This window comes from Anabrus simplex, chromosome 3 (genome assembly GCF_040414725.1).
Source record: "Anabrus simplex isolate iqAnaSimp1 chromosome 3, ASM4041472v1, whole genome shotgun sequence".
Taxonomy (NCBI): Eukaryota; Metazoa; Arthropoda; class Insecta; order Orthoptera; family Tettigoniidae; genus Anabrus; species Anabrus simplex.
Genome location: NC_090267.1, coordinates 207,356,422 through 207,383,699, shown reverse-complemented (window position 1 = coordinate 207,383,699; position 27,278 = coordinate 207,356,422). Strand labels below are relative to the sequence as shown.

General features: G+C 41.0%; 1 protein-coding gene across 1 annotated transcript in view; it reads left to right on the top strand.

Annotated features, from left to right (window-relative positions):
• Positions 1–27,278, top strand: part of wge (winged eye) — a 405,537-nt gene that overhangs the window by 193,310 nt on the left and 184,949 nt on the right. The window contains exon 7 of the mRNA XM_067143856.2: positions 508–690. Coding sequence (XP_066999957.2) covers positions 508–690 — 183 coding nt within the window. The remainder of the gene's footprint in view (positions 1–507; positions 691–27,278) is intronic.

Genomic DNA, 27,278 nt, shown 5'->3' with positions numbered 1-27,278 from the left:
TTTATATCTTGAATGAACTATTTTGAATATTTTTCAATTATCACTCGTGCCGCATTTTCTAGGTTGTTTGCATTCTTCTGTATGTCAAATCCTTCAACTTACAATTTTAAAATAAGAACTGAAGTTGTCTGTCGGAATTCAAAGACGGGGTTTAAAAGCGAGTTGTCCATTAGAAACAAGATTTGGTTTCATTTAATATCAAGACTAACGATTACCTGTCATCCCCAAACTATAGGCTGTATTGTCGTGCTATCAGAATCGTAGCGATATGACCTTTCAATTTTGTAAACCTCCCGTCCATTGACGGAAATTCGAATGGGACAATTAGCGACAGTGTCAGTGAGAGATTCTGTCGAGCCTATCCCTTGATCTATAAATATTTTCCATCTAATGGTCAGTTAGCTTCTGAACAGTATTGGAGTCTGGTTGAGGCTAACATCTTCAGATATAAATTTCACGTCCTTCTTTCGAGAACCGAGTATCTGAGTTGCCACTGTTCTATTGCAGCACCTACCATTCCGGTGGGCATCGCTGTAGCCCGCCAGCGGCAGCAGGATCACTCTGGGGGCAAGTCGTTATCCCTGGAGCCTCTCTCTCTGACGCCACATAAAGCCCTGTCTGCCCCGGGGCCCGACCCACCCTGCGCCCCGGAGCTTGCCGCCGCCCCCGCGCCTGGACTCTCTGCCATGGGTGAGTACTATCCCTACTTATAGCTTTGTACGACTCGTGGAGCTTAGAAAATTCATCTCCTTGTCGAAATAATTTTGAACTAGCTCTTTATTTCCTGCTAAATGATCGGCATTACCATAAATTTTCAGCGTTGTCAACTGCTTTTCAGTTACTCCCACTAAATACATCCTTTCAGATCAGCTATTTTCAAGCAAATAAATAAAATATTATGCAGATTCGATCGAATTTTCAAATTTAATTCCTTAGTTTCCATCGCGTCGGTAGTTTCAAACTTAAAATTTCGAAATTAATTTGGAATCGTGGACAATCTCATCGGAACGGAAAAGAGAAGGGAACGCAACTATATTTAACAATTACTGTATGAATGTTATCTCAAGCTGGTTCCATTTTAAATAAACTACGAAAGCACGGGGAAAATAATAGAAAATCTGCGAGGTCAGGGCGTTAGTCGCACAGTGGATTAGCTCAGACAACCCAGATTCGAATCCCGGCCAATGTAATTTTCACCTGAAAAATCCTCTAGGCGTCAGCAAGGATACCAGATCATAAACTAAAATGATGAGTTGTTCCAGAAACCTCAGAAATAGTGTGATAAGCTGATGAAAGGTTTACAGAATAAGAAATATAGAAAAGAGAAGAAGAATGTAGTTGGGCTTTATGATGGATATTCCAACCCACTGTATGTCAATTTCATCATGATTTTTAATTGAAAAAAATTGTTAACAAGCACTGTGTACAATCGTGTCTTCATGTGTCTGATGTTTTTATATTATTATTATGTATTTTACTGAGGATGGCTTTATGTTGCGTTGAAACATGTCTGGTTGAAAGCTCATCTTAACGAGATATACAGTATATTATGTATTGACTAGGAGGATAATTAAACACAATATGACAGTTCGTAAGAAATTGCGGATCAAACATGAGATTTATAGTCTGTAATACTGTATACAATGTGATAATAATGTCATTGGTTTTGAGTCTCACTCACTGTTTCTACAGTTTTCGATGACGCCAAGCGGTCTCGGTCACTTTAGTCCCAACAAACGTATCCGTTTAGTCCAACATGCCTACAACAGCCCCTTTGCGGCGAGGTGTGCTGCGTGGCCTCCCAAAAATATTGTTTCCTCTGAATGTTTAAAAGTCAAAAGTCAAAAGAGTGTCCGTATTTAAGTGGGAAAAAAATTATAACACACAGCTTTTTTTAAACTGCAGCCGTTATAGTTCATGTCTATCGAGTTGGGTCATTTTGCTTTGCAAAAAGTATCATTTATCCAACGATTTATTTAGACTTGAACAAGGTCTGCTCCTCAGCTGTATGTATGTTTCTGTATATCATTCAAAAGCTCGATGAAATGGTATATGTTTCGGTGTGCGTTTGTTGCCAGTGAGTGAAAAGATTTGAGCTGTTTTTCAATTGATGCAAACTGCTTGAATATTGTGCCCAAAATATGGGGAAAACGTTGCTGTGGGACTTATGTAGGTTTCTAATATGCAGTCGCAAAATCCCGTAAGCTTTTCGTTTCCTGCAGGAATTATCGTCATCAAGTCATCTGTACAATAATTGTCGTCCACTTCCTCAGAAAAATAATATCAGGAGATTGAAACTTGAAATATGAATTTACCAAACTCCCAAGGAAGGCAATCTCAAGATGAAAACGGCATCCAAGATTTTTGCTTCACTCCATACTAATACTGCAGCAGTGTGTATGACACCTCAAAGTCGACAAATATTCTCGTTGTTAAACATTGAAAACCCGGGCTTAGTGGCTCAGACGGTTGAGCCTTCTGATCCCAACTTGGCAGGTTCGATCCCGGCTCAGTCCGGTGGTGTCTGAAGGTGTTCAGATACGTCAACCTCGTGTCGGTAGATTTACTGACACTTAACAGAACTCCTGCGAGACTAAATTCCGGCACCTCAGCGTCTCCGAAAACAGTAAAAGTAGTTAGTGGGAAGTAAAGCCGATAAATGATTATTATTAAATATTGAAAACCTCACTGAGAGCAGTGATTGTTGAGATGTTCGAATTCTGATATGTAGCTATGGACAGATTTACTTGGCGAAATAAATAAATACTAGTGGAATATAAACGTCATAATGCAGCTCATGAATAGTTAGAAAGAAGTTGTGTAAAATGGGGTGGAAAGTACACTGATCTTTACACAGTGTTTTGAGCTTTTTAAAATTTTTAAATATTTCTGATGTCGCTACTTGTCGAAATAAAGAAATACTAGTGAATATAAACGTCATAATGCAGCTTATGAATAGTTAGAAAGAAGTTGTGTAAAATGGGGTGGAAAGTACACTGATCTTTACACAGTGTTTTGAGCTTTTTTAAATTTTAAAATATTTCTGATGTCATTAACAATAAAAAATATCCGGTTTTGAGTATTATTTCCACTTTCCTCAATTACTTAATTATTCGCAGCTTTATATTTTGGGAGAGGGGGATGTAACTTAGCCCGAGCTCGATGAATTTAAAACCCCAGTTGCCGAATACGCGAGGTCACCTTCTCGAAAAGCACGATGTTTATGTTTTGATGGCCAGGTGGAAATATCAAGTGTAGCTTTACGTTTTAAAGAATTGCTCAACTGTTGTCTCCTCAGGCTTCATCCATCTGACTTATCGTGATTGTGGGTGGTTTGGTTTTTAACAATACGGTATGTTTTGTATCACTCTTTGTTATAGGTATGTTATAGTGTTAGTGTTACAATTAGTGTTTTAGACAAACTGAAAAGCTTTTAAGTTACATTAACTAAGTCAATACTGGAAAATATGGCTTCCTTCCTTCTTAACAAACCTTAGAATTATGAATGACTTAAAGCTTTTAGCACAACACATCCACCTTTGATTGTCCATTAGCAATAGATTTACAGTAATGAAATTAAAACCCTCGATCATGTACAATGTTTTGTTACCTTTCCCAATAAATATTAGTTCCATGTTATAGTCAGTAGGTCGTGCAGTGCACAGGCGAGAGTGAATGGGGGTGTTAGCATTCAGGCCATTTAAAGTTATGTTCTGTTGTGCTAGATCACATACCGTATTTGCACATTTATAGAGCCTCGTGCGTGTATTGGCCGCAACCCTTTTTCCAAGGTGGTAAATTCGAAAAATAATATTTTTCTTGAAATTACACGTTACATGAAAGTCGAAATAGATGTATCGAGAAATATGTCAACATTGTGAATTCCTAAGCTCGCTATATAACCGAGGACGTCCGACTCGTTGGCTTAATGGTCAGCGTACTGGCCTTAGGTTCAGAGGGTCCCGGGTTCGATTCCCGGCCGCGTCGGGTATTTTAACCTTCATTGGTTAATTCCAATGGCTCGAAGGCTGGGTGTTTGTTCTGTCCCCAACATCCCTGCAACTCACACACCACACATAACACTATCCTCCACCACAATAACACGCAGTTACCTACACATGGCAGATGCCGCCCACCCTCATTGGAGGGTCTGCCTTACAAGGGCTGCACTCGGCTAGAAATAACCACAAGAAATTATATATATTATACCGAGGACAAGGTACCTAAGTTTAACAGTCTTTTTTCATCTATATTTGAGTTAATTGGTCGCTGTCAGTGAAACATGCGGCGTCGAAGAGAGAGGTATAATTTTAAGTTAAAGTCACAAATTACGCGTTATGCACAAGAAAAATGACTCAGCAGCAGCGATCTTGTCGCATTTGGGAAGAAACTCTGCTGGGCGATTGAGGAAGCTTTCGCTGTCGCAAATGTGATGCAGGGCTGAGGCTGTTTGGAACCTCATATCAGAAGAAATAGTCTCCAAAATCTTGAAAAGTCACTTCCAACTCAATGGACGGAACTATGGCTTACATAATTTGAGAGTGACGAGTAAAGCGATGGATAGCAAATGTCATCAGTACGCTTATTACATATTGTACAAGATATGAAAGGGTTCATCTTTTAATATCCAATCTACTTTATAGTGATTTCGAATGTAAGCCGCACCTCTTTTTGCCCCCAATTTTAGGTAAAAAATAAAAAGAGTGCGTCTTATACACACGTTCATACGGTAACTGTGTGCACTACATTCTATTCAAAGAGTTTGTTGTTAATGTTTGGATAATACTGACCAAGTAAGACAGTAACAAGCGGAGTGGTCGCACGTTAATGCACTACGGCTATGGAGTCAAGCTCTGCGTTCGGGAGACGAGTAGGTTCGAAACCCACCATGGGCTGTCCTGAAAATGTTTTTCTGTGGTTTCCCATATTTACTTCCAGGCAAATGCCGGGACAGTTCCTTGTCATGGGCAATAACTTAATTTCTTCCACTTCCTTACTCAGTTTAATGTCCGACTCGTTGGCTGAACGGTCAGCGTACTGGCCTTCGGTTCAGAGGGTCCCGGGTTCGATTCCCGGTCGGGTCAGGGATTTTAACCTTAATTGGTTAATTCCAATGGCACGGGGGCTGGGTGTCTGTGTTGTCTTCATCATCATTTCATCCTCATCACGACGCGCAGGTCACCTACGGGTGTCAAATAGAAAGACCTGCACCTGGCGAGCCGAACCCGTCCTGGGATATCCCGGCACTAAAAGCCACACGACATTTTTTCACTCAGTTTAATTTTTTATCATTAAGTTCATCTTTATTAGCTCTTCAACTGACGTTGGCGACTGGAAAGTCATCCAGCCGTAAAACATGCCATATAATTTCATCTCACTTCATCCCCGATCACGTATCAATAAATGGCACATATAGTACGAATGAGTAAGTCCAGCTCATTATAAATACCAAAGATAAGCACAGGTAAAGAAGACATGGGACTAAACTGATACACGTGGTTGTAAGGTCAATCAGATTACGGATCAAACTGACAGCAACCAATGTCAATATCCCTGAATGTTGTCTCACAGGAATTCTTTTACGTGCCTGAAAATCTACCGAGACAAGGCTAAGATATCTGAGCATCTTCAAATAACACCAAGCAGAGGCGAAATCAAATCCACCAACTTGGGCTCAGAAGACCAGTGCTGTACCGTCTTAGCTGTCAGTAAACAGTACCCTTCGGAGCATTTCGAGTTCTGAATGACGATCACTGCCATGGGATTTGTACAGTTCAGAAATCTGGATACTCTCTCAGAAGAAGGAAATGTCTTCAAGAACTTGATTCTCATAACAAGGGAAGAGGAATAGAAAATCACGATCCGAAGGAAAACAGAAATCCTTTCTCCAGAAGAAGACTAAATGATATTCTAAAATCAAACGTACCGAGCAAGTGGCCGTGCGGTTAGAGTCGCACAGCTTTGAGCTTGCATTCAGGTGATAGTGGGTTCGAACCCCATTGTTGGCAGCCCTGAAGATGGTTTTCCGTGGTTTCCCATTTTCACACCAGGCAAATGCCGGGGATGTACCTTAATTAAAGCCACGACTGCTTCCTTCTCACTCCTAGCCCTTTCCTATCCCATCGTCACCATAAGACCATCAACGTACTGGGTAGTATTAACCATACCAAAGTCGATGCAACGTAAACCAAATTGTAAAATCAAAGGTATTTTAATAATAAAATATGAGTGAAATTGTTCACTGAATGTAATCTCAGGTTTAAATAATATTGTGTTATCAAATTAATTAAATAAAATGCCGTTTCCTTTTGCCGCTGATTTAACGTTATTCGTATTGAGGTTTTCGGTGGCTGTTGAATGTAAAATTGTCAGGACTGTGAAGTTAGCAGCTGTGGCCTTATTAAAGATATTACCTCGAGATTTGTCTGCCGTAAAATTGGGAAACCAACTACCTTTAGGGCTGCGACTGACGAATACACTATCTTCCGAATGCAGACTTAATAGTTATACGACTCGTAACATGTAGCCAGGTCATTCTGTATTCTCTAATATTAATTTTCACCAACGTAAGTAGTCGGCAGGGAAATTGTATAATTTTGTGAGAATCCAGTGTGTGAATTTCAAAAATAACATTAAATTCCTTGTGTTGGAAGAGAATATGAAATATATTGGAATATATTGGAGCCATTTACATGTTCTTAAATTAACGTTCTTGATGGTTTGTAGTTCCTTTTCTAATTTAAACGAAATATCTTCAATATATATACCGCCTTGGTTGATCATCAATTTATTTATCAGTAACCATTTTCTGAACGGTTATCGTCGAAGAAAGAATAATATTCGCTAGCATGTTTTCTGACAGTAGAAAGCCAGTGAGCTGCTCCGCCGAAACAGGTAAGTCATCGTAGTTTAGAGTACATTTTATTTATTTATTTATTTATTTATTTATTTATTTATTTATTTATTTATTTATTTATTTATTTATTTTGCTACTTGTTTGACGTCGCACTAACACATCAAAAATTTTCGGTGACGGAAGGATGGGAAAGGTCTAGGATTGGGGAAGGTAGCGGCCGTGGACTTAATTGGATCGGTTATTTATAAAACCCCTTAAGTCTGTCATTTCCTAATTGTCATGTTATGTGAGGAAATGCAGCCTGCAACATACGAGCATCATTCTATGCAGAAATTCCGTAAGTATGATGAATAGAATAGATGTGAGAACACTGGAAACTTTGTGTATGGTTTTGAAACTCTGTAAATCATTGATTTGTGGGGTTTCTAAACGTAACTGTTCAAGAAGTCTGTACTGTCCATTGAATCCCATGGGAAGAGAGAGCCTCGGGATATGAAAGTAAAGTTTCTGGTGTCACAGTATAACTATTTCGTGTATTCTAGGGACCACTTGGGTATGGTTAATACTACCCAGTACGTTGATGTTCTCATACGCTAAAACCTCAGGCTTCTTAACAATACACCCAGTGCCAATGCGATGCCAGAAAAAAGAGAGTGCAAACAGAATCTTCCAATTAATATACAGAAAATGGAGGATTTGAAAAAATTGGAAGGATGCATATCGAATGAAAGGGAAATTCAAAGATTCTGGAAAACCGTGTATGACTGAGATATCACTAACAGACAGGTTGTTCATTTCAAAATCATTTATACGGTGTGTACATTCAAAAAAACGCAATTTTCCTACGGTTTTTTTTTTTTTTTTTTTTTTTTTTTTGCTAGGGGCTTTACGTCGCTTCTACGTTTTTACTGACATGGAAATTATTTTCTAGATGAATATTGTAATTCAACAACATTTAAACCAGTCTTGCAACACTTGTAATATTTATAGAAGCAAATTACGTATCTCCATGGCACGCTGAATCAAGATTTAAATTTTAGAAGTAATAAGGCGTTTACAAATTCTCTACGCAATTAATTATTCAGTTTTTCTTAGTTTCACACAAATGTATAATTCTTGACGTACGGGGTTTTAAAAATAACCGTTTCAATTAAGGTACAGCTCCAGCATTTGCCTGGTGTAAAAATGGGAAACCACGCAAAACCATCTTCAGCGCTGCCGACGATGGAATTCGAACCCACTATTTCCCGAATAGAAGTTCACAGCTGCGCGATCCTAACTGAACGGCCAACTCACTCAGTCCTAGAATCCCATGTAGATAGATGATGACAAAAATTGTACTTGTTTACAAAGTAGAGTGAATCGATCTTAAATGTTAGTGTATTTTCCCAAAGTTTCGTGCTGCAGTACAGCCAGGCCCACTAAAGCTAGTAAAACTTTGCCTCCATTTTTATAGTGGTATATGAAGACACTATTCTTATCTAAAAGAACTGTTTCGGTATGAGTTGAGAATGGAAATATTCTGATATTTGTAACACTTAATGTTTGTTTAAGAGAATATAATTATAATATTTATTAATAAACTTACCCTCTTGTTGCTGAATTTAATAGTGTTATAGAGACTTATTTTATATTGGTTATACCGAATGACTTTAGAAACTGAAGGCGTTTCGTATCTCGAAGTTGCGTCAGAGGCCCAGCCCTTACGATACCGTGTCTTGAGCTCGAAGAAGGCTGTGCAGGATTTCCAAGATATTGATTCCTCTCCCGTGAGCCCCAGTACGGCTGCATGCCATTGTTGCTGGGGCCAGCCAGCGGTTAGGTTCTGCCTGGTTTTTGGTATTACTTCCTTATTGCAGGGATGTTCCTGCTGGTTTCTAACTGGGTATGTCCAAAACTAGCTCAGTACGAACATTTTGAAAAACATGTTAACTTGATCATCACTTTTCAAACGCTCGTGCAAATATCCTAACGTGAAAGAATAGTAGAATTTCCGCCCAGTGAAGTGTTAGCTGTAAGGCTTAGTGTTGAAGGTTATCTCAGTATCCCTTTGGGTGACTTCATATTTCTCCCAGAGAAGGAAGAAAAGCGTAGTACGAATTCGTTGTGTTGAAAATACCCTACTTGGTCAAAAGTATCCGGACACCTATCTGAAATTGCACTTAGACTTTACCCGTGTTACGTTCCCTATTATTGGACGTTAATATGGGGTGGATGCACCTTCACCTTTATGACACGTTTAACCCGATTCTGAATGAGTCATTTTTTGTTGATGAACATTTCAAGCTTTAAAGTTCAACTTGTGTTCAGTGTCTTAGATTTACCAACAATATTCTAGGTAAGGTAGTGATGTTGGACGCTGGGGTATGGAGCGAAGACGACGTTCCAGCTCATCCCGAATATGTTATATTGGATTCAGGTCGGGACTCTGGGTAGGCCAATCCATTTCAGGAATGTTATTGTCCACAAACCATTGCCTCTCAGATGAAGCTTCATGACAGGGTGCATTGTCATGCTGATTCAAACATTCATCGTCTCCGAACTGGTCCTCTACTGTACGTCGTACACAATGGTTTAAAATGTATTCACATCCTTCCGTATTTAGAGTTTTCTTAAGCGGAATAATGGGAACACGCCCTAACCACGAAAACCACTCCAGAACCATAACACTACCTCCTCCATACTTCACTTTTTGCACAACACATAATAGCAGGTAAAGTTCTCCAGGCATTCGCCAAACCCAAACCCTTCCATCAGATTGGCACACCGTGTAGTGTGATTCATCACTCCAAATTACCCGTTTCTAGTCATCCACTGTCCACTGTTGAGTGGCGTGGCTCTTTACACCACCTCAAGCGTCATTTAGCATTGGCTATGGGAATTTTTGGCTTATGAGCATCAGATCGACCATTGTACCCCATTCTATTTAACTCCCGGCGCAGTCATTTGCTGGCTGGACTGCTGATAACGCTTTGGATGTCACGAGTGATTTCTTTCGCTGATTTCTTACGATTTTTTACAACCACCCTCCGCAATGCTTGACTGCCCCTGTCTGTCATTAAATGAGGTCTGCAGTTGTTCCTTCGCGTTTCCACTTCGCAGTCACGTCACCAACAGTCGACTTGGACAGCTCTGGAAGAGTTATATACCTGATGGATTTGTTACTCACGAGACATCCAATGACTAGTCCACGTTCGAAGTCACTGAGCTCTCCTGACCGATCCATTCTGGTATTGCTGTTCCTTTACTGACAACATAATACTCCCCGACTCCTTTTATTCTGGCGGGTCCGCTTCTAGTGATATCTAGGGTTGAATTCCACATTATATACGGGTGTCCGGAAACTTTTGATCAGGCAGCGTATGTTAAAAAGCCAACCGAATACCATTATTAAGGCTAGACGAATCGATAGTAGCAATAAGCCTCTTTGCACTGGATTTCATTGTTAGCTCCGTACGTAGAAATAACGCTGACTGGTGGCAGAATGAGACATATAAATAACACCACACTAAATGTTACAGCTTTCATAATGAACTATTTTTTTTTGCTAGTTGCTTTACGTCGCACCGACACAGATAGGTCTTATGGCGACGATGGGACAGGAAAGGGCTAGGAGTGGGAAGGAAGCGGCCGTGGCCGTAATTAAGGTACAGCCCCAGCATTTGCCTGGTGTGAAAATGGGAAACCACGGAAAACCATTTTCAGGGCTGCCGACAGTGGGGTTCGAACCTACTATCTCCCGAATACTGGATACTTAATAAACTACTGGTTACGTTTGAAGAATACTTCGAAGGCTTGCATAAAACATTCTGAGCGTGCTTGGTAGATATTCGTGAAGTAGGGTGATGACCTTACATACAGTCACAGTGAGAATTTCTCCTCTGAGTCTTTAGAGACCTCCGATTAATTGTATAATCGTAGCCACCGTCAGGTCTCAGAATGTGTCTGAGATGCCAACTCCTATCCCATACCAGCAGGCATGCTAATTCTCAGTCTACTCGGCTGTTTTCCACGGTTCACGAACTAGTACGTGATTGCAGTAAACCACACCATGAACTACAGATAGTGAATCAATCTGAACATAGTCCTTAGCAAATAATATATTTACCTGCTGCATCTGTTGTTGTTACGTTCTTTTTCCTTTTCTTTGGCATCAGTTTCAATTGTATTCATGGTTTTACTCCATAGAAACCCCATGTTAAGATCATGCAATTATGATGGAGAACATATTTAAACCTTTGTCGGAAAAAAATAGATACTGTAATTTTACTCATCATGCACGACCGTGGCGGCATTTGCATGGTATGAAAATGGGAAACCACAGAAAACGGTATTCAGAGATGTCAACCGTGGTGTTTGAACCCATCGCCCAAATACAATCCCACAACTACGTGACTCAAACGGCACTGCCAACTTACTCGTTAAAAAAATAGTAAATCACGGTTATACTCGAAAAGACATTACAGAAGATCGTAAAATTAGGTGAATTCCCACATGGTCAACGAAGTTACTGAAATGTCCAATTTAAAATTACAGCTAATTATTAAAACACTTATGATATGTTATATATTACTAGCAAGATACCCATGCTTTACTACGGTTTTAAACTTAAAGATATCTTTCAGAATTTAACATTTTGATGAGTTATATGTCGACTGAGCCTGTAAAATACACTCTCAGTTCGTACGTCAAATGGTTTTGGAAGAATGATTCTTTATTTTCGGATCTTACACTCATTTAAACCCCATATAATTGTAATGTTTTAAAACCCTATTATATTTATATCTAGGACGTAGAAAGGAACAACCTCTGAAAGTTCGACTTCGTGCATGGAACCCTTCGTTTCAGTGAGTCTCGGGTTCGAAATCCGTCCGGATCGGAGATTTCAGTCGCGTATGGTTAATTCCTCTGGCTCGGGGACTAGATGTTCGTGTTTGTCCCAATACCCACCTCTTTATACATTCACAGTTACCACACTGCCAACCGACGCAGAAACGCGCAGAAAAACCCTCCACTTAGGGTTAGCGTTAGGCCGTTAAACATGGCCAAGTTCACATGTGTGACAAAGTTGGCACCGTTGATCCCACTAGGATGTGGGGAAAACCAATATAATAATAATAATAATAATAATAATAATAATAATAATAATAATAATAATAATGTTTTATGTTTATAAAACCTAATATCGACATTCAGAGGTGCCGGAACGTAGGGATTTGGCTCTAGAAAGAGATTCATTAACGTGACAGTAAATCTATTGCCTATGAATCTTCCCGCCTTTTAACTCTCTTACTGTAAATGTTGATTAACTGTTTCGGGATTCTATGTCGCAACCTTGATAAAAGGAGCTGAGTGCCTAACCAACTACGCTACGCAGCTGATTCGCAAATAACTAGCTTTCGTGGTGCCAGAATTGTTTCTTGCAACAAGGGAACTAAGTGTTTAAGAAAGAGAGCAAGCTCGTAGTTGTACGTGACTCTTGATACAACCTGTGACAATGTTCGGCGAATGAAGTCAGAACTGTCGATCCGGCAACACTGGCGACACACAACGCCGCACCTGCGTAGCAGCAGGTTTTGACCATCTGCTCCCAACGTTGTTCAGTTGAGCATCGTGCGTGTGCCGTGTAAGACCTGTTTGATGCAGTGCGTGTTTAGTGCGTTGGTTCTGAACTGCGAACAACAGGAACACGAACGACCAAAAGATCAATGTACAGTTTTGTTTTAAGCTTGGAAAGACACTGGATGAAACGTATGCGATTCTGGTATATGTTTATGAAGATCAAGCACTGCCCTTGAAGTGTGTGTACGAGTGGTTCGCCCATTTTCGAGGAGGCCGGGAAAGTGTTTCTGACAACCCACGTAGCGGAAGACCGGCGACCGCCGTCAGTGACGAAAACATTGAGAAGGTGAGAACATTAATCACGAACGATCGGCGATTAATTGTGCGCATGATAGCGGATGAACTGCAGATTAACCATGAATCCGTGCGACAAATCGTTACCCAAAAGTTAGGAAAGAGGTAAACGTGTTCTCGTCTTGTGCCGCATCACTTGACTGACGATCAGAAGCAGGCACGTTTAGAGGCTTCACATAATTTTGTTGAAACGGCAGATGCGACACCAAATTTTTTGAAATGTATGGTCACTGAGGATGAAACCTGGTGTCTCAGGTACGACCCTGAAACGAAACGGCAAAGCATGGAATGTCGTTCTCCGAGATCCCCTCGTCGGAAAAAGGTCAGAGCCGAAAATTCACGCATCAAATTCGCTTTGAAAGGAAAGAGATTTGACGATATTCCTGACATCCAACGAAATGTGACGAGGCTTTTGAACACCATCCCAAAGGAAACCTTCTTGCAAAGTTTCCAGGACATGTATCGCCGATCTCAGGAGTGCATAGTTATGGGAGGGGACTATTTCGAAGGACAGTACGGTCACTGTCGTGCATTGTTCATCTATGTTGATAGTACACGACTATTCACCGAACTTTATTGCCACAGGTTGTATGATCATAATCACAGGACATCTAGTTTTGTGTGGAGTCCGAACCACTAGGGCGTAACTTCTCATTTTAAAAATCGACTGGAATTCGAACTGCGATTGCCTTGGTGAGAAGCCAGTGGCAGCGCTACTCAGCATTGCAGCGATGAACCTCTGTGTCTTAATGCATAATCCGAACTGATATTTGTCTGAGATGAAACAATTTCAAATTTGACCACCCTCCCTACTCGAACTCGAATCTCTCAGTCGATCATACCCAAGTGAGGTGATCTACCTTCACTGGAGCAGTTATGCCGGCAAAATGACTGATCCACGATGTGTACATTACAGCATGACAGCACATAACTCAGATCTTTCTTAAAAACTCGGGGACTTCCCCGAGGACGCAACAAATAGGGCTCTGTTAGCGAATTACACGGCAGAGCCATGGCAGAGTTCAACAATAGTACAGGGTGACCAAAAGTACGTTAGCATTTGACGAGGCAATACTTCACGGAGTATTTGAGGTAGAGAGGTAATAACTGACACCCATGATTGGCATGACATGAGGTTTTATTGACACTAAAGTAAAGTACATTAAAGCTTAACTAAAAGTGCCTTTTCTGTTAACGTCAACATACCACGATTCAGGCGCATCTGACACCCTCTCCCATGACAGCTACTTTTATACCGTACACGGGTCTCATGCGGCATCACTGACGTGCCTTCTGTTGGCCTGTTTGTGCACTCGTTGTTGGTGTCACTGTAAGCCTATATGTGGCTGTTTGTACCTGACGTGTTGCTGTCCAGCGCCATCTGTTTGTCATTTTGTGTACTTATTCTTCTTCTTTTCTTCATGGGGCCTTTAAATATTAGTTCCTAATTAGCGTCGACCTCTAAGATCTTTTGCTACCATGTTTTACCTTCATTCCCACCTAAATATACCTGCTCCCTTTACAAAGCTGCAGGTTGTTCTTCTTGGGTCTTCTTGGATTTTTTTTCTCTCTTCAGCTGGTAGTCCTAGAGTGGAGAGTCTGATTCTACCCAGCGCCTCACATTCAAAAAGTATGTGTTCAGCCGATTCCTCTGCTTCATTGCATTTCCTACGTATGTTGTCTCTTATTACTCCAATTCTATGTAGCTGTTTTTTTTTCAGATGGCAGTGTCCTGTCAACAGTCCTACTACCCATCTTATATTTTCTATGCTGAGTTTCAACAGTTCTTTAATATATTTCTTGTTTGGCCCTTTTTTCAGTTCCTTTGCAAGCCTGCATCCTGGAGTATTTTTCCAGTTTTCCATTTGTTTCTTTTGTACCCATTTTCCTATGTAGTGTCGGGCTTGTCCATAGGAAATCCCGCATACAGGTTCTGGGCCTACAAAATGTGTTTCTGCCCCTTTCTGGTAAGTTTATCTGCCTTTTCATTTCCTTCTATACCTGCATGCCCTGGTACCCATATTCTTTTGACAATATTGTACTTTGAGAGCTTCAGGTGAAGTGAGTGGCAATACCATACAATTCTGGATGTTATCCGGACTGCTTCTAGTGCCTTAATGGCCGCTTGGCTGTCCGTAAAAATGGAAATGTTCTTATTCCTATAGTTCATTTTCAGATTTTCTTCAAGACATGTTGTGATAGCTCTGGATTGATCGCTCAGGTCTTCCCCCGTTGATCCCTCTAGTAAAGCCCCATGTCATTCCAATCATGTGTGTCAGTTATTACCTCTGTACCTCCAATATTCCGTGAGGTATTGTTTCGTCAAATGTTAACAGACTGTTGGGTCACCCTGTATGTATCTTCTATCAGGATTAAAGCCTCTTAAAAATCTCTCTTACACCTACTAAGACTAAACTAAAGGTAAACAATGTTGAGCTATGTGATTGGTTGTCGAAAAACGATACACAATTCAGAAATACGGTACGAAAGTTTATGGTCAGCCATGATGATGTCAAAATGTAAAAGAATCTTGAGGAGCTCTCCCGACAAAATTATCTTCGTGCTATCCCCGTCTATAAAATTCCACATGCCCGAGACGTCGATGGGTAGACCCCTTAAAACAGCAACTACGTTGTGCGAAGTGATCAAAGCTAGTACAGTGTCGAAATGCATATTCATTACAATAATTGCATGGAAGCGCACAGCTGAAATGTCAGACAATCAACCATATAATAGGTCGAGAAGGAGAACGTATTGACTGTAAAATAGGTGATATGTTCCATGTGATGAAATACATCATGTCATTTCGTTGTTTCAGCAACACAGGTTTTATAGACTCTTTGAAATCAGTTTAGTAGATGTTGTTTTCTTGTTTACCTTTTGGGGACATTTTGACCATCATCCCTCGGCTCGTATACAGTATGTACAACCTTTTTTGTGCGTAGAACCAACCATTCATCATGATGCACTTCTCAGAAAATATCTTGGCTCAACAAAGATCTCCCAGTATGATAACAAGACACGAGTCCTTGAAAACATCTTCACTCAAACTGTTCATAACTAATTCTAATAAGGCTATAGCTGGTCCGGGCCCGGGGTGTAGTGGGCAACGCGTCCGCCTGTCACCCGGGGGCCCCGGGTTCGATTTCCGGCTGGGTCAGGGTTTTTGATTGTGACGTAAAACAACTAGCAAAAAAAGCCACTACAAGCAGTTCCTGCAGCACAGGTTGCCTACCCTACAGCAAAGACGTACAGTAGCAGTGTGTCCCGTGTTCGCCCACCTAGTACCCTATAAATAATGTACTATTTCTGAGGTATACAAAAGCCTTTAATTTTCACATAGACGTCATACTACACAATCGCATTTTTGTAAAGCTGACCAGTATATACTATAGATACAGATAGTATATGCAAAAAGAAAATGATTATTCTCGACGGACACAATAAGAGAAAGAGCAATGCTTTTAATCTTCATCGCTGTTCTCGTTGATAACTGGTGCAGACGTGTCCTTCAGAGAAAATACTGTAGTACCAACGGTAACCGCTGTAGGCAACCCGCGCTGCAGGGTTAAAAAACCGGAGAGGATTGCGATTATACAGTATATTACTGCAAGAGTTATGGAGGTACTTGCCAAATACAAAGAACGCTAGTCACTTGGATATTTCTTATTTTTTCGGTACATTATAAACAATAAAAATTCCATGAAAATTGTCATATATAATTTTAAACTTTGCACACATTATAGGATGTTTGTATCGATGTCCCATAGATCCCTCATACCTTGAGAAATTTTTCTAGCTTGGTTTAGTAGAGATACTGTTAGGCCCTACCCTCTTGTTCAAGTTGATACCTACTCTTTGGGTACCGATAACTGTTTGAAATTGGCACAAAAGAAGGGCTAAGGACTGGTATATGACTTGTCCAATTTTACTCAAGGACAACTTTCATTACGTTCCCTGCTTACAGTCATTGTCAAAGATCTTTTATGAAATGTTTGATAATGTTAACTTGTTTAAAATTTTATAACATGCAGTAGTTACACCACTTACACTACATAAACTATTTTATTACAGTTCCACAAAAAATGGATGGGGGACACTTCTGTACTTGTTTAGCTACTATTATATTATGTGGACTACTTGAAATAAAAAAAAAGAACAGGAAAGGAAACGTCCATAGGTTAAATCATGGATTGTAAGACTGACAAGGAAATCATGTTTTATCTTTATTACAGCAAATAGATTTAAATTATAACTACCATTTAATTCAGTTACTCTGCAATAAACAGTTTGGTTGTAGCAATATTCCATTTGAACTTACGATCCCCCATTTTGATTTCAAACTACTCAAATCTTTTATAAAAGAAGAGCTTACCTTTTATCTAATGAATTTTATAGATTATTTTCCCCATTACACTGTCATATATTCAGTGATGGGAAAGAACAAGAAAACAGTAATTGGGCTAAGAATATCGTACTGAATTAAATTATAGCCTGATTACTTTTTAACTAGGGATCAGTAAAATTACAATTAGAGTTATTTCACAGAACGTCAGTCTTAAGGGTATCACTGACTTCTTTTCACATGAATGTCGAATGATACCAACATATGGAAAGAAAATTATATTACCTCATTCTTTTTAGCATAGATTCATTAAGTAACTATCATCACTAAGTTAGACTAAACATGATACAGTACCTTGAAACTTTCAAAATGTCTCTTTACCATAATTTATATTTTCCAAATAATTTTCCATTTACTTTGCAAAAGAGTTAGTTCCAAAAATTATCATCAAGAAAACGCAATACATATTTGAATGTGTTTAAAAAACGCTCTAGAAAAGCCTTTGAAGGAATTTTAAGGACATCCCCAACAATGTTGGATATTATAGGATACGTTTGATGTCTTTGGAAGTACTAGAGAAGTAAGAAAGTACTTCATCCAGCACTGGTGAAGCTGTTTGTTCTACTGTAGTAGAACTGAACAAGTTATCTTCACCCCGTAACGTTTTCCCGTTTCTGCTTCATATCGATTAATTTCTATCTCATGGATAGTCTATAAAAGTAACGCAAATAAGTACAAACTGCAGCAAAGCATGTGCTTCAGAATGTTATCCGACAATATCACTGGTATTCTTTTTAAAGTTGTACATCTATGTATGGCTCTGTTAACTTGGTGGAAGTTGGTTCGCCGGATTTAGGTGAGTGCTCTATTCTTTAGTCTAATATTAGGCTATTTGTTCTTTATATGTTGTTGGTGATGATTATTGTTTTAAAATGAAGTAAATATAACACGAATGAGAGAGAAAAAATAGAAGGGATCCCACACTTCGATAAATGAAGGTATCGGCCAAGGTACACGAAGGCATCAAAATGAAGTACTACCTAGACCTCGAGTGCTCTGATGTCGTCGGGGTTGTAAAATAACAAGAATTGATCAAGGGAGGTCGGGTAGAATAGATGAAAGTGAGGAGCCTGGCACAAGTAAGTGTAATCAATGCCAGGGCTCAGCTGAGGGCCGCGTGTTCGCCAACCCAAGCTCCAAAATTCAGAGCCCCTGGGGCTATATGTTGGTGCTTCAATGACTAAGGTAATAAAAGGTCTGCACTTCTGTAACTCATTGTTCTCTGTTTCCCTTCAATTTCCTGCCAAACCAGAACAAATACAATACTGTCCCCTTCACGGTCATTAGTTCACACTTCGTATCAGTCACAGTGAATGCGAAAGCACTTCGAGCAAACCAATGCTGATTATAACAGAGCCTAAGAAATACATTTCTGGAGAGGAGAAACCCGAAGAGTCACCACTAAGAATAAGAATAAGATGATGAAAAAGAAGATATAATGATTTTTCATACACGAGTGTGTGTTAAAATCTGACAGGTGGAGCAGGTATATTGAATTATTATTATTATTATTATTATTATTATTATTATTATTATTATTATTATTATTATTATTATTATTATTATTATTATTATTATTATTTGTAATGTCGGTCATCTGCATGAGCGTTGCTAGGTCATATTTATAGTCGTCGTGGGGGCTGTAACTACGCACGAAAGGTCACAGGATGCATAAATTGAATTATATAAGGAGTTGTGTAATGCATTCTTCACATCACTGGGAAATTTAAAGAAATTGGTGACTGGTGATGTTCTATAGGTAATTTTTAATGTTCATTTTCACGTCATGAATACTTCTTTCATCAATAATAATAATAATAATAATAATAATAATAATAATAATAATAATAATAATAATAATAATAATAAAATAATGTTATTGTGTTTACGTCCCACTATCTACTTTGACGGCTTTTCGAAGAGAGCGAGGTGCCGGTATTTTGTCCCGCAGGAGTTCTTTAACGTGCCAGTAAATCTACCGACACGAGGCTGACGTATTTGAGCACCTTCAAGTACCACCGGTCTGAGCCAAAATCGAACCTGCCAAGCTGGGATCAGAAAGCCAGCGTCTCAACCGTCTGAGCCACACAGCCCGGCAATTCTTTCATTTCCTTCTTTCTTAATGAAATGGATCTGTTCACAGTTGGGATGAACCATTCATTTCGCGATATTGTGTGGCAATTAGAGATCACAGTCAATGGAAGTGAGACCGTTTCCTGCACTTTGCTGTGTTACCCTGGCTGTCATTTTGATGTTGGAGCTGTTTCTTGCTGAGTACTACCGTACTTGAAGAATCTGGAACGTACAGCATCTTTAGCGATGGTTGGTCGATGTATATAAATATAGAATTGTTTTTGCAGCAGGGGGAGGGATTATTCGAAACAGCACATTCTCTTCCTCGTTCGCTGGTGGAAAAGGTCTTACGTAATTAACAATGATGCATTGGTTTATTTCGTTTACGGTGGTTAAAATAATCTTGTTTATTACTGAATTATATAATAGGAATACCTTATACCCTAAAAGCAACATTTAAATTCAAATTTTCTCTGATTTAAAATACTGAAGTCGTGATATTTCTTAAGTAAGATTCAAATTTATATTTATTGTGAAGATATTATATAGTTTTCTTTTCGATTGAACGATTGAAGCTCATAAAACGTTTTACTTTCATACAATGTATGCACCATAAAAGTTGCCCGCCTTGTGGCCAGGATCGTTAAGGCATAATTTCTTTATGGTCTGACAGCGTGGTTAGCCTGTTCGAGTCTTGGCGGAGAAAATTTTAACCATCAGAATGTTGGCCGACAGCGCAGGAGCAGTGGTGATATACAGTACGATTTCTAATCACTAGATTGCGTGCCAAAAGTCTGCATTCAATTAAAAACTTTTCCGCAGTGTTCATATGGAGTGAGGACATACGGTACTGTTGATGGTGAATCGTCGGATGGGGACGTTTGGCCTTTAGCAGACACGTTGGTGTTATTCGACAGGTGTCGGTTAGGTGCCGACACTAGATTTCACCCTCGCATACCTTATTATTATCATTACCATCACCACCACCACACACTCAAACGCGCACGGAATCAGCTGCTAGAAAGACCTACACCAGGCCATACGACGACAACAACAACAACTACTACTACAATAACAATAAAAGTTAAATGTACTAAACATCAAAGAACAGAGATTTGTAATTCTGTTTTAAACGCACTATGCGTGTCGTGCCTTTTATGAAAAACTAATCCACAAAACCGAAACCTCTAAATAACCTGTCCGGTGTTGAACTTGAAGCAACGTAGTGTAAGACACGTCAACTCACCTTTCGAACCCGCGCTTGTGTAAGGGCTAGCCGAACTCTTGCTTTATTTACATCAATATACCATCGCTGACGATGGCTCTACAAACGAGGAACATTTCCGACTTTTTTTTTTTTTTTTGCTATTTGCTTTACGTCGCACCGACACAGGTATGTCTTACGGTGACGATGGGATAGGAAAGGCCAAGGAAGTGGAAGAAAGCGTCCGTGGCCTTAATTAAGGTACAGACCCGGCATTTGCCTTGTGTGAAAATGGGAAACCACGGAAAACCATCTTCAGGGCTGCCGACAGTGAGGCTCGAACCCACTATCTCCCGATTACTGGATACTGACCGCACTTAAGCGACTGCAGCTATCGAGCTCGGTTTTTCGACTTGGAGATCAGTAAATCAAAATATTTGTTGATATCAACAAATGTTTTTTAAGTCCCTCATATTTTCGACTGTCACATTATTATTTTCAGCTGAGAAAGTTTCGATGTACAGTAATTCATAAAATGTATATGCTCATAAAGATACGGTAATTCTTTGCAGAAAATATCGGCACGTATTTTCAATTTTGGTTAAATTCGTGACATGTACTTACCCACTGGGACAGATGACTGTAATCCGGGACGTATAGCAATCATACTCAACATGCTCAAAATGAGACGTGTTATCAAATGGTGGTGGTCATACAGTGGGGTTCGAATCCACTATCTCCCGACTGCAAGTTGAAAACTACGTGACCAAAACCGCCCGGCCACTTGCTCGGTAAGTTAGAATTCAGGAGAACAAATTGTGACAAATATTCGTTTAGAGGAAGAGAAGTTAGTGATTGGAATAATTTACCAAGGAAGATGTTCAATCAAGTTTCCAAATTCTTTGCAATTATTTAAGGAAAGACGAGGTAAACAACAGATGAGGAATCTGCCACTTGGGTGACTGCCCTAAATGCAGATCAGTGGTGATTGATTGATTGATTGATTGATTGATTGATTGATTGATTGATTGATTGATTGATTGATTGAACAGAGCCCCTCATTTCGCACTTCATTTCATTGTTCATTCTGTTGAGAGCTTGGCGACAATCTCATTCAAATGGTGAATAATATAATTAATAAAGGAACATTAATTGTAATATACTGTAGATAACTGTATAGTGTATAGGAGAGGCCCTTTTGCCCTAACTTCACCACAAATAAAGGCATTATCGTAGCCATAAGACCTATCTGTGTCGGTGCGACGTAAAGCAACTTGCAAATAAAAAAATTAAAAAAAGGCATTACCTTTTACAATTTGATTTACATCGCACCGACTCAGATAGATCACGAGTATTATCTATCTATCTATATCTATATCTTAATTTTGTCTGAGACAGTCTAATGTAGCATTATACAAATTATAAAATTCTCCACCTTGCATTCGTTTTTGCTTCAGAGGTTGAACTTCGAATCCTTCTCACCAAATGAACTAGAATTAAGTAATATAAACTCTTTGTCAGAAAATGGTGGTGCACGTGTTAAACTCGTCCGGGATAACATCTGTGGGCTTACATAAATTCATGGATTGATGGATGCTTCAGTCAGTTGTAAGGATTGTCTTTCATTGTGGATGAAAGGATTAGAAGTGTTCTACTCAATGGTATTTCTACACTTTATCAGAGAAGTTGCACATCTACAGTTGCATGAAGATAAATGGGCATGTTCTCAGTCAAAGTGCTGCTACAGAGACTAAGATCGCAAGAATATTTGGGATGCAGTGTGTCTTTGTGACGTAGTAATGTCACTGTACTGCTGCACGAATCCTAAATTAGAAAGTGTGTCCCACCTTTCCGAAGGAACTTGCCCTGCATTTCACCATCCAAATGGTCAGTGTAAAGTCAGACCACATAATTATGTTGTGGTATGAGAATGTACTTCTAGAGCAATTATGATAAAATTTACAATTTCACATTTTACCACCTCGTTTATGTCCAAATATCATGAGGCCTCTCACTCTGTAAGTGCTATGACCACGCTGAAAATGGCAGTAAAAATAATTTCCAGCCACCTTCTTACGCACACGTAGAATTCGAGATTATATGGTCTTCAGGCAGTATATCCTGACACATTTCTTGCGTGATAAATTGATATGGCAGCATAGAAATAGTTTGGACATCATAAAAACCAAGTGGAACGCCTGAAAAACAAGCGCTATTCGTGCGCAACGCTTTTGTCATTAGACCAGCGAACCACACAGTGACTGTTCGCGTGAAACGAGACTTGCTTCTTCCTTGCATTCGACCTTATTTTAAATACGTAGTAATAATGTTAGTCCGCGTGATTAGCTGCCACCCCCGGAGGTCCGGGTTCGATTCCCGGCTCTGCCACGAAATTTGAAAAGCGGTACGAGGGCTGGAACGGGGTCCACTCAGCCTCGGGAGGTCAACTGAGTAGAGGTGGGTTCGATTCCCACCTCAGCCATCCTGGAAGTGGTTTTCCGTGGTTTCCCACTTCTCCTCCAGGCAAATGCCGGGATAGTACCTCACTTAAGGCCACGGCCGCTCTTCCTTCCCTCTTCCTTGCCTGTCCCGTCCAATCTTCCCATCCCTCCACAAGGCCCCTGTTCAGCATAGCAGGTGAGGCCGCCTGGGCGAGGTACTGGTCATTTTCCCCAGTTGTATCCCCCGACCCGAAGTCTGAAGATCCAGGACACTGCCCTTGAGGCGGTAGAGGTGGGATCCCTCGCTGAGTCCGAGGGAAAAGCCAATCCTGGAGAGTAAACAGATTAAGAAGAAGTAATAATGTTAACAAAAGTTGACAGTACTACTGCTATTAATGTAGGACATAGAGAAACCACCGGTCATATGCCCCGTGAGTGAGATGCTCTCTGTCATGGGGAAGTGAGCGCAGTGTGGTTTGGTTCTGGAATCAGTTCTCATCTTGGTACTGGATTTCCCAGATTCGTAAAAAAATCTCCTGAATAATGAAGGTGCGGAACACCTGTCACATGGCACTCTGCGGCTCCAGTCATGCCCACCACGTTCATCGATGAGCAACGTTGCCAACCCGCCGAAGCAAAAATCTGGTATTATCATTAGATAATTCTGCTATTACCGAAACTACTTATTCTTAGTTGATTGAAAATGTGGTAAATAACAATTCATTTGATTTTATAAAGTTAATCGTATAGCTTTTAGAGCCTGGAGTGTCCGGGGGCATGTTCGGCTCGTCCGGTGCAAACCTGTGCTTCTGGTATTTAACGCCCATGGATAATCTGCGCGTCTGGGTGTAGGCCAGTTACCTTTTATGCGTATATGCTTGCCTTTAAATGCTATATGAGTAGAATTATCGCAAGTATAAACTGAATAATACAACGTTTACGCAAACTTGGTAGTCGTTCTTCTGTTTACCATGTTATTTTTTTTTTCGTTTGTGCAGTATAGGGGTAGTGAATACCACATACTCACAGGGCAGGTCAACTTTTGGAACATTGAGATGAATATGCAGCAATAGTTTCAGATCGAGAAATAATACACTGAGAGAAATAAACAATTTCCTTTAAAATTCAGTTAAGGATAGTTCGAAAATGAAAACCTGCAATCTGTTTTCCAGTCATTGACCTGGTCAGGGATGTAATGAACGAAGCAGTTATAGGCTATTAGTACGATGGGGTCGCCACTCCCAAAGTGATTTCTTAATGACTGACAGATGGTATGAAATGATAATGGAGAGTGTTGCTGGAATGAAAGATGACAGGGACAACCGGAGTACCCGGAGAAAAACCTGTGCTTTGTCCAGCACAAATCTCACATGGAGTGACCGGGATTTGAACCACGGTATCCAGCGATGAGAGGCCGACGCGCTGCCGTCTGATCCACGGAGGCTCTAAGAAAAGTTTATTCAAACTAAAATGATCGTTTAATTTCGAAAATCTAAAGAAAAAAAGAAAGATTGAACACATTTACACTGACTGACAGAGCAAATGCAACACCAAGAAGGAGTGGTCAGAACTTTATGCCAATTGCAGGGTAGACTGACGTCACTGAGGTATGCTCATGATGTGAAATGCGCCGCTGTGCTGCGCACGTAGCGAACGATAAATGGGACACGGCGTTGGCGAATGGCCCACTTCGTACCGTGATTTCTCAGCCGACAGTCATTGTAGAACGTGTTGTGTGTCACAGGACACGTGTATAGCTAAGAATGCCAGGACGCCGTCAACGGAGGAATTTCCAGCAGACAGACGACTTTACGAGGGGTATGGTGATCGGGCTGAGAAGGGCAGGTTGGTCGCTTCGTCAAATCGCAGCCGATACCCATAGGGATGTGTCCACGGTGCAGCGCCTGTGGCGAAGATGGTTGGCGCAGGGACATGTGGCACGTGCGAGGGGTCCAGGCGCAGCTCGAGTGACGTCAGCACGCGAGGATCGGCGCATCCGCCGCCAAGCGGTGACAGCCCCGCACGCCACGTCAACCGCCATTCTTCAGCATGTGCAAGACACCCTGGCTGTTCCAATATCGACCAGAACAATTTCCCGTCGATTGGTTGAAGGAGGCCTGCACTCCCGGCGTCCGCTCAGAAGACTACCATTGACTCCACAGCATAGACGTGCACGCCTGGCATGGTGCCGGGCTAGAGCGACTTGGATGAGGGAATGGCGGAACGTCGTGTTCTCCGATGAGTCACGCTTCTGTTCTGTCAGTGATAGTCACCGCAGACGAGTGTGGCGTCGGCGTGGAGAAAGGTCAAATCCGGCAGTAACTGTGGAGCGCCCTACCGCTAGACAACGTGGCATCATGGTTTGGGGCGCTATTGCGTATGATTCCACGTCACCTCTAGTGCGTATTCAAGGCACGTTAAATGCCCACCGCTACGTGCAGCATGTGCTGCGGCCGGTGGCACTCCCGTACCTTCAGGGGCTGCCCAATGCTCTGTTTCAGCAGGATAATGCCCGCCCACACACTGCTCGCATCTCCCAACAGGCTCTACGAGGTGTACAGATGCTTCCGTGGCCAGCGTACTCTCCGGATCTCTCACCAATCGAACACGTGTGGGATCTCATTGGACGCCGTTTGCAAACTCTGCCCCAGCCTCGTACGGACGACCAACTGTGGCAAATGGTTGACAGAGAATGGAGAACCATCCCTCAGGACACCATCCGCATTCTTATTGACTCTGTACCTCGACGTGTTTCTGCGTGCATCGCCGCTCGCGGTGGTCCTACATCCTACTGAGTCGATGCCGTGCGCATTGTGTAACCTGCATATCGGTTTGAAATAAACATCAATTATTCGTCCGTGCCGTCTCTGTTTTTTCCCCAACTTTCATCCCTTTCGAACCACTCCTTCTTGGTGTTGCATTTGCTCTGTCAGTCAGTGTATTTCAACGATTGTATCTTAGGTATGAAATTCTGCTATGTTTTAGCATTGAGCTGCGTACAGACTTTGCTGTAAAACTCCAATTCTGCTACGCACGGCAGAATTTTGCTGTGGTTGTCAATGCTGTCGACGAGTACAAAGGAGTGATGATTTCTTCTTATTATTAATCTCTTCCTCCTCCTCTGGCGCCGCCTCCTCGCAGAAGATTGGAGAGTACCGTGGAGTAATTTCTTAATTTTCTTTTTCCTGTATCACCGGGCGAGTTGGCCGTGAGGTTAGGAGCGCGCAGCTGTGAGCTTGCATCCGGGAGATAGCCCTTCAGTCGGCAGCCCTGAAGATGGTTTTCCGTGGTTTCCTATTTTTACACCAGGCAAATGCTGGGGCTGTACCTTAATTAAGGCCACGGTCGCTTCCTTCTCAGTCCTATCCCTTCCCCATCCCATTGTCACCATAAGGCATATCTGTGTCGGTGCGACGTAAAGCAACCGGCCAAAAAAAAAAAATGTTTCCCACATCAGAGTTGCCGTATCGCGGATGTGGGTTCCGCGTCCACGGTAATCTTCTTTGCCCACCTCTCCTATCTATCATGCCTTCTATGATCACTTGTATCAGGCTGTGACTGAAATGGCTGTTTTCCTGTGTTTTGAAATGGGGAAGACTTCCACGCAATTTCTTGGCATGGTGGAGTACCTCATCGGTGGTGATGCGGTCTACCGATGGAATCTGCAACATTCTGTGATACACCCACATTTCAAAGACCTGAATTTGGTTAGTGAACGTATGTTTTATTTTCCATCTTACAGAGGGCCACATAACAAGAATTTTTCATTATAGTAAATCATTCTTATTCTTAAGTTGATAACAAACTTCCGCGAAGAAGTTCGGATCTCTGTAGGCTACATCACGATTTGTTTGGGCAGCACTGGTGTTATTTCTGGACCAGTGGTTCATTGACGAAACCTTCATTGCCCATCCTTCAACATCGTAAAGCACCTGCAACTTATAACACTTAAGGACACGCCAACACGCTTCTAATCAGAGGTATAGTTTTAATTTCAGTAACAACTTTTTTGCAGTGCCGATTCTGTTTTTCATTTCTGTATCCAGATAAACATCGCATCCACTACATTGTGATGGGATTTTTCTTCATCTTTGCTGTCATACTTCTCTTCTCCGAAATATGCTTTGGAATAATGAGCAAAGCAGGTTGTTAGTATCATGGTCATATCTAAGGGGCCTTGAGTTTTACGTGGAATTCAAACCATATGACATGAATTTTCATTTTTAAAATCCCACAAGTCCGCCTCTGTGGTGTAGTGGTTAGCGTGATTAGCTGCCACCCCCGGAGGCCCGGGTTCGATTCCCGGCTCTGCCACGAAATTTGAAAAGTGGTACGAGGGCTGGAACGGGGTCCACTCAGCCTCGGGAGGTCAACTGAGTAGAG